At 39.9% G+C, this 9098-nt stretch overlaps 3 protein-coding genes across 3 annotated transcripts in view; 1 reads left to right on the forward strand and 2 right to left on the reverse strand.

Annotated features, from left to right (window-relative positions):
• The window catches only part of mapk8ip2 (mitogen-activated protein kinase 8 interacting protein 2), a 27271-nt gene extending 21321 nt beyond the window's left edge, over positions 1-5950 (reverse strand). Inside the window, exon 1 of the mRNA XM_035664903.1 lies at positions 5468-5950. Coding sequence (XP_035520796.1) covers positions 5468-5532 — 65 coding nt within the window. The 5' untranslated portion in view covers positions 5533-5950. The remainder of the gene's footprint in view (positions 1-5467) is intronic.
• Positions 5951-7621: 1671 nt separating this feature from the next.
• Positions 7622-8899, reverse strand: LOC118329917 (zona pellucida sperm-binding protein 3-like; the record flags this gene model as incomplete). The annotated part of the gene is given in 6 exon segments (XM_035664265.1): positions 7622-7739; positions 7921-8048; positions 8143-8225; positions 8313-8430; positions 8548-8725; positions 8796-8899. Coding segments are annotated over 6 exon segments (676 nt in total), but the record flags the coding sequence as incomplete, so codon positions are not given.
• Positions 8900-8954: 55 nt separating this feature from the next.
• LOC118330399 (zona pellucida sperm-binding protein 4-like) overlaps positions 8955-9098 on the forward strand; it is a 2522-nt gene continuing 2378 nt past the window's right edge. The window contains exon 1 of the mRNA XM_035664904.1: positions 8955-8972. Coding sequence (XP_035520797.1) covers positions 8955-8972 — 18 coding nt within the window. The remainder of the gene's footprint in view (positions 8973-9098) is intronic.

Below are 9098 nucleotides of genomic sequence, written 5' to 3' on the forward strand. Positions count from 1 at the left end.
CATTGCTCCTTATTCTGCTGTATTTCCAGACTCCATTTTGTTTGTGTCCTCATCTGCTTAGTGTTGGAGTTTTCTTGTAGCTCTGCAATGCGCGTCACAACACAGTGTGGCCCCATTTCCCCTAAACTGCAAAACCTAAGAAATGTGTGTCATTGAAAATCTGCAGACACAGAAATATGCCCAGTCCAAAGGCCTCTGTCTTCTCCTTGAAGAGGGAAAACACCGACTGACTCCAGCCACACGCTGTTATACTAACATAAAGAAACACCTCCTATACATGCGCATACATTTCTTCATCTTGTAATTAAGATCAACATCAGTTCCCTATTCTTCTCCTTTCCTCTTTTCTCTTCTATGTTCTATATCCCTTTCTGAAATGAGGTATCATTCTGATTTTAGAATCTATATCACATAACGAGATGCAGCCACCACTGCAGTGTGACATTGCATGTCCATGTTCCTGCTCTGTGTTTAGACAGCATCCAAGTGAGCGTGCAGTCCCTGTCACACCATGTTGTGTACCACTCGCTGCTTATCTGACACCGCATTGTGATGGCCCCTGCATTCAGTCTACTTCTGCTTGTGATGATTCTTGATAATTAGGATTTGAAGGTGAGGAATCTATACCACTCTCCATAATCACAAAGGTCCTGCATCATGTCAGTCTCTACCTATTCTGAATTGTGACATACTGAACAAAATGAGAATCCTACCACAAGCAAACAAGTCAGCACAAAATTACCATTCACTGATGGCGGTCATGTTACTGCAATGGCACACCCAGATTTACTGCCACTGCTAAGGTTTTGCTACCATCTCTGTGTCTATTCAGGTCTTGCTCCTTCTTCAAGTCTGAAAAGGAACAATCTCTCCAGCCCACATTTGTCCTAACAGTTAATCTCTGTCATCTCTCATACTGTCATATCCACACACAGAAATTGTCAAATCAGCACATTGTCATTTTTGCTTGTCTAATACTAAGACATATTTATACAACTGTCCGTCATACATTATAGTAATTGTATTTATTTATTATAGTTTTTTTTGTTTTCTCATGTTTTATGGAGCATTCAAGAAAATAATTATTAGATTAATCCGTAATAAAAAAATATTAATTCTTTCAACCCCTAATCCTCCAGGAAGCTGCAATGTTACGATCACGACAATCAATGCAAATTTAACCAATCCCTGTCAACTCTGAGCAATTTTGTCCAATCACTGCAACTTCTCAAAAGATTTGACCAATCGTAGCTTACTGCACAAAACACTGAGGCATGCGTCACAAAATTTACTTTCCAGATGTGAAGTTGCAGACCACACAGACTTGTGCAAAGCAAAAATCTCACATTTACCCTGTACAGAGATTTTTTATTCTCACTGGAACAAGTTGCCTTTGATATTTAATGAATTACACAAAGAAATAAGTAATTGCAACTATGCATTTTTCACTTTCTCCCAAATGCATAAAAACATGGCAACATGGATTGCAATTTTTCAGAAAAGCTGCCATGAACTCAAACTCACATTTTAGACCGCACAACAAAGTCATATTAAGTAAAGTCAAAAAAGGAAATGAAAAATAAAAAATAAGGACCTGAGAAGACTTGAAAAGGACTCTAATAACAATATTAAAATAGATACAAATACAGGGGGGGATGGGCAGTTGGGTCTCTGCTGCCTTTTAACCAGGAGCACCTGCTTCACAGTGACATCATCATCTTTAAAAGCCAAGGACATTTGATGTGGTTGCTACTGACTCATTAACAAGATCAATTTCCCAGGCTTATCACCCACCGTCACTCTTCAGTAATGTAGAGACACACACATACACACACCCACACGCAAACACACTCAGGCACACATATGAGTCATACATTTATCCTAATGAAGCACCCTCTTTTGTCTGTGTCAGATCCAAACCTGAAGATCACGCCATTTTTGAACCAGAGGCAGAGATGATGCATCGGTTCGCTCAGAGCAGATGATTTCATGTTGATTTGGCTGGATTTGGATTAATGGAGTCATCAGATGTAAAGTGAATGCTGATGGGAAATATTCACTGGCATCATATTTAGCGAAAGAAAAATCTGACGTACCGTGTAAATATGATTCGTTTAATTATTGTTAAATGGAAAAACAAAGCTATAGCGACAGCTGCTGCTAAGACTGACATGCAAAAACATGGCAAGTGTTGATTGTACACAGTGTGAGAGAGAGAGGGAGAGATAGATGAAATACAAAAATACAAAGAGAGAGACAGAAAGACAGCAGGGGGGAGGCAGAGATGGACATACTTAAGCTAAAATGAATCTGTATTTGATTTAAGCCTCTTACCCCATGGTAACCATACCCACCACCACTCACTTCCCTCCCTTTGCCTTTTAACCTTCAAAGAGTTGGAAGGCAAAAGTGGAACATCGACTGCTAAACATATGAAATTCACAGGGACAGGGATGGGGGTGATGCTTACTGGATATTTGTAGTAGTAGTAAAATATGGATGTAATACAGCTGGGGTTTGACAGAATTATATCAAGTCTGAATCTGTTATCAGATCCACGGTTGAGTCTAGAGCTGAAACTAGAGATTATTTTCATTATTTATTAATTGACTCTTTTCTTGATTCATTAGTTGTTCATAAAAAAAAAAAACATGTCAATCACAGTTTCCCAGAGCCTAAGGCGAGATCGAAATACATCCAGTTTATTTACATAGAAGTTGAAAACCAGAGAAGTCACATTTGAGAAGCTGGAAACAGTTATTATTTTTGCCATCAATGCTTAAAAAATGGCATGATAATAAAGATTAATTATTTAATATTTTATCTTAACATTATATAAATAACTGCTGATTTATTTTGTGTTGATCAGCTAATCGATTAATTCAATATTCAGCTCAGCTTTGAATCCATTTAGGTTTCATCCATTTTAAGCATTGAGATATATTTAAAAGAATAAATCTTCAAAGAACCAAAGCACCAATTTTGCCACATAGGTGACATATTGTAGCCTATATGTAATTTGGCTAAATCACTAGATGTATGTTTTGTACATTTAAAGTAAAAGAGATGAATAGTCGCGGTTTGTTGAACTCTGGGTTAAACACATTTTACCATTTATCAGAACCCAACGCTCCCTACTCACAGCCGGACAACCTCCTACCAGGCATCAATACAATACAAACAATCCTTTCACAAAATGTAATCAATGAATTCTAAGGTATGGATGGTTGGTTCACTATGAGGCCCACATTTTAATATGTCAGCATTTTTGTTTTAGGGTCCAGAAAAAACACAGCAGGTTATTTATTGTGAAAACCATGGCATACATGGATGGAGTTCATTTCTATTATTTCTGTAAGAAGAAGCCTTGGTGCAAAGTAAAATAGAATACCATAAACTTATATTCGCGTTGATTTATTTCACCATCTTTTTATGGAACCATTTCTCTTAGTTTTGAAATATACTCGCATATTATCTTAGCAATAGAAATAAAATGCTAAATAAAATGAAAAGTGCACCATATTTTATCTCCACAGATTAATGTGCATATTTTAAGGTGAGGAGAGTGCTCCCTCAGTACAGGAGAAATTATAGTCATAAATTTCTGTTGCTCAGGAGAGAAAGACAGGCTCTCTCACGGATTAAACAGTGTTAGGGTTATGTAAGGCAGATTACTGTATACCACACCATCACACCAGCAGTGGTTTCAACCATCAGTCAGACACAAAAACACAGAGAAAGAGACACAACACAAATGTATGCACTTTTATAGACAACACATCTACAAATACAGCCATCTCATAGGCATATGCTCCAAATACTTTTCATTGCAGTGATTTATTGGTTCTTCACAGTCTGAAATCTATGATCCATAGCAGACCCAAAATAAACACAATTTGTGTACTCTTGAATGCACACAAAATTGAAAACAGTAGAGTGGAACTGATCAGTCTCCACCCCAATCAATTAATAGAGTGATGCAAGCAGCTGCTCTCCACATCTTCCTTTTTCTTTTAACACTGGCTTTATTTTCTAAGAGTCTGAAAAGACTTAAAGTAGATTTGGAGTCGCGACACAATGTATTAAAAGCAGGTCAAAAGACTGCATAAAGAAAAGATGATCATGCTCAAACTGTTTGCCAGTGCTGTAAATTTTAAATATTGATGTAATGGCCAAATCATTGGCTCTGTGCTGTGGACTGAGGTCATCGGTAGTCATGCAATAAATCAGGTCAATTGATCTGATATGATCCCTCCATGATATGAAGCTACAGTATGCAACTAAATCCCACATGAGTGCATGTTGTGGATATAAAATCCACTGGGACCTGGCTTGCTAATGTAATTGCATTCTGTAAGGATGGGACGTGTGGAGGCAGGGACAAGGAAATGTTGGCATTATACATATAAAATCTCCACTATCCTGTGAGCTTTATGCTGCTCAGAGCAACATCAAACACATACTTTTACTATTATTTTCCCATTTTCTTTTACTTTTTTTCTATTGGGGTATGGCAAGAGAGTTACAAATAACTGTTTTGTTTTTTTTGTTTATAGGATTGATTTGGTCTGTATTCAGTGACAGAGAGGAAGGCCTGGCAGCAGCAGCAGTAGGCATGAGCTTATTATACATGGAAATCATAATAAAATTAGAAATACAATTACATCGATCACATTTCTACACCATGTTCCTATAAACCTCCAGGCAAAAGCAAATCTAAATATTGCAGCAGCATCCACACTATTTCATCCAAATTGCACCAAAGTGTTGCAATATTTTACCAGGCCTAAATCCAAAATAATAATAATAATAATAATTCCACTAAAGAAACCCATGTCGTGCCTTATGACCTAACATGGACAACTTTCAAGAGAAATACTGTAGCTGTGTCAAAAATTCCGCACGAGTAATTGATTTCCGCCACTCACAATAGCATTTAGGTTTTGCAAGCAGATTTGTCGCAGAGGTCACATTAGAGGCGTTTGAACCAACATTAATATCAGTGGGACTTCCGTAAATCATTGTTCAGCATCATGCCCTTGCCTGGGCTGGACGACTCAACAGGGCGTGGGCCTCACACAGAGAATGCGCAAGGCGGGTGCTTGTCGCCACAGCTACAGATCAATCATCTGCCATCTATTTTGCCATCTACCCTTCTTCACACATGTCTAAGAATAAAATGAGTTGCCTTAATAAAATAGCTGTCTTTAAGGAACGTATCAGCTCCAAAACACAAACAACTGGCTGTTCAGCTGCAGCACCTATTGGCGCGCAGGGAGGCAGTTGCAGGCCTGTCAGGTTAATCAAAGTATCTATTGCTACCCATGGTAGGGAATGTGCGTTTTATTGCAGTCATGAAAACCAAACTGATACACATGTTTATCATCTTTGGCGTCCTGTCCACTCATCAACCGTGCGCATCGTCCCTCACCATCCCTCCACTGTCGCTCTACATGTAAGCTCTTACCTGCAGCCGGGGGGAGAGAGGGAATGGAAAGTGGATAGGGAAAACATCTCAGCCCTGTCCGCCATCTTCTTCCACAAATGACTCAGAGCGACTGCAGAAAATCACGGATGGAGCGCAGTCCATTCACAGTCACAGGGCAGAGGACAGTCGCACCGGTGGACGGAGGTTTCTCTCTCTGCGGCCCCACAGATGCCCCCTGGCCGCAAGCCTTCAATCAGACGAGCCTGCTCAGCACCATCAAATCTGCAGTCAAGCATCCACACAAGCGGAGTACGGAGGGGAGTTGTCAAGGCACGAAATTCTCGTCGGAGACAGTGCACAACACAGCGAAGATTTCCAATTCAATCCTGTTGTCCCCCCGATGCGTCCGCGCGAAGCATAAGCGCGCAGTACACGACCGCAGTCCCTGTTTGTCCTCGCCAAATGTCTGCTGCCGCGATGCTGCCTGTGTCACACAGCGGATACAGGCCAGCAGTGCGGAGACAGGCAGAGACAGAGGAGGAGGAGGGGGTGTGGAGGAGAGACGATATAACGTCAGTGCAGTTACCGTACGAGCAGGCTGCCCTGAGCGGATGCAGGCAGAGCTCAGAGCCTGCAGCCTCGACAAACAGCAACACAGCAAAAACACTGACGATTTCCGTCAAGTGTTTAATGACATTAAGGGAAATTTGCAGCCAGGGCAAATGTGATCTCCAAAGTTAGGTGCAGGGACCACCGGAGGTCCTTGCGGGGTGGGGGGGTGACCCAGGGGTTCCCCGGAAAAGTCCCTGTTTTACAAGATTTTAAGTATGGGTCAGATCAGACTCTTGTTTATTGTTTGGCTTGTGTTTATTTTGACCCCATATTCCGCTTCTTGTGTCATCTCCCGATGTCCATAAACAAAAAGATATCAGAGCAGGCACCGAAAGGAAAACGATAGATCAGGAAACGATCCAGAACACAGATCAATATCAAAGCGCAAAGGCAGGCAGAATGGCAACAGTAGCAAATATTTAAACGAAGAACTGGTGAAATAAGTGCAGTAAGAAAATCTACAGGGTAAGATGCAAAACGAATTGGATGTTACATATAGAGAGTTTTAGTTCCACTGTGCACATACGCTATAAAACGATATAGGCTAGTGTACAGTGTATATACTGCAACTTATCATGGAAATAATAATAGATGTAGTCTAATCAGTTTCTAACTGGGGTGTATAGGATATGATGGAAGGTGGAAAAGCACATAAAATCTGGTTATCCATATTTTCATTTTGGGCATACAATTTAACAGCCTATTTAAACTGACATGTATGTCAAAGGCAAGTGTAAGTAGAATCGCCATAATACGCCTTAGAAAACATACTTTATACCTTTTATCTCCAGAAAGCAAACACTGTCTTTCAGAAAGAAATTCATACGAATATCTTGTATTGAGATTGGCATAGCTTTAAGATAATCAGAGGCTGAAGGTTGCAGTTTTCCTTCCTTTCTATTTACCCCTGGATCACCTCAGACTTAAGGAGGCTGCACTGAGCATGCGCAGTACGGAGCTGTTCACTGCCTGTGGTGCTGCTGAGCTGCAGTTCACCTTCTGTGCCACACGAAGGCGGCAAATGTTTACTCTCTGGGTGAAAACCTGATTAGCCCTTTACAGAACTAGTGCGTTTGTATTGGGCTAAAACGTTAGGCCTTAATTAATTCACTAAATAACATGATTCACTAAGATATCTAAAAAACAAACAGTGACGATGATGGACGGTAAAGTCCCTTTCAACATTACATTAAATTTTTTTTATTATTATTACTTATTTATTTGGTTGTTGACTTTATGTTTACTAATAGGAAATCACAGTAATTTTATTTACTGTATGTTCAGTGTACAGCTTAAGAAAATTATTATTAATAATGAGTTAGTTTTCTGTGATGGTCTAGTCCAGTGAATGACAAAAGCCTTCCACACAATTGCATTTTTATTCCCATCAAATGGAATGACTAGTCTATGAAGTGAGCAGATGTGGTCCATTGGTAACATTTATCATTACACAGAGGGGCAATGTAAAACGAGTTACACTTTCATTTTATGGCCACTTTTAAGTTTTTTTACTGGAGCTTTTCTTTCCTTGTTTAAACTGAGCTATTAACAAGAAGCAAGTGAATAACATACAGAGAGTTATGAACCAATGACAGTATTTATTTTGATGGTCATAGTAATGGCTGGAAATTGATTTAAGTGGCCACCCTCTCTCCAATGGGGATGGGACCCAGAGTGACATCACCTTCCCATTCGAAAACTAAGGAAGAAACAGACAGAAGAGGTGTTACGGTAAGCATCTTTAGACACAGGCAAGCATAAGGTAAGATGTTAACTCATCACAATAGTGGTAACATATTAACAACTCTGTTGTATGTTGACTGTCCAGTTTTCGTTATATAATATCAAATACTTTAGACAGTTCATTTTCATCAACATACCTTCAGTCTGGGACAAATCACGGATCTTTCTTCCAGGAGTAGACAGATCGGTTGAGGCGCCAGACCCAATTCCAGTTCCAGATCCACAGGAGCCACAAACTGCGTCAGCTCCACTGGCCTCCTTCCACCTAGGAAGAAAGGAAGATGAAAGCAGTAAAATACAGTAGGCATATCCCCAATCACACTTTTTCATTCAACGCATAGGCACACACACAGACTCACCCAGTGATGTAGGAACAAGCTTTATGTTCACTATCGATGGCAAAGGCAGTCGATGTTGCTGTTAAGTGGCAGGTAATGTAGAGCTGTTGGAATAATAGAGGGTTTGGGTTATTATTAGATGTAATTTTGCTGCATTTGAGGTATAGTAGAAAATATAAGCAGGCGCTCACCAATCCACTGTCAGCACCCTTGAACCTGAAGGCCTCCAACTGGAACTGAAGCTTGTTCTCTGCAGTGCGAGGCATGAACTTAGAGTCAGAGCCTGTGATTATAGCATCAACTAAACACCTGTATGCAAAAAAACATACAAAATAACATTGGATATGGACAAAAATGTTTTTGTATTTGTGATAAACTATTCTCACTGTACAGAACAACTTCAATCGACTCATTAAACTAACTCACCCATTGTTCTCAATGAAGGCATATCTGGGGTTGGAGGACACGTTCGGTGAAAGAGTAGCTACACAGCTGTTCACATAAACACGGAGGGGCACGTGAAAGTACTGCATGACAGTAGCCTCAAAATTAATGATGTCTCCCAGTAAGTACTGGTAGCTTGGCCTCTCATATTGCCAGTCATCTGCAATTAGATAATAACATTAATCATTAACAGCTCTATAAAAGTTAAAATATACAGAACTTTGACTCACCAGTCATGAGTTTCAGGGTGAAGTATAAGAATTCCTCTGCCACCGTAACGGCAGAAAATGGGATCCATAGAGGCAGAAGAGGAAGACTGCTCACATTTTGCTTCCTAAATGATTAAAGTTTCTTTAGAAGGCAGAAAACTAAAGTCAGTTTTTAGATTAATGTGCATCTGCTGTTGGGTTTGACAGCAGCATAATGATGAGGTTACATGAACCATTCAATCTGCAAATAAATTTGTGCATTAGGTTTCTCAACAGTGCATGGAATGTGTTGACTCCTACCCTACAAAATAGTTCACTTGCACT

This window comes from Morone saxatilis, unplaced genomic scaffold (genome assembly GCF_004916995.1).
Source record: "Morone saxatilis isolate NCDOM2014 unplaced genomic scaffold, NCSU_SB_2.0 Contig2, whole genome shotgun sequence".
Classification (NCBI taxonomy): domain Eukaryota; kingdom Metazoa; phylum Chordata; class Actinopteri; family Moronidae; genus Morone; species Morone saxatilis.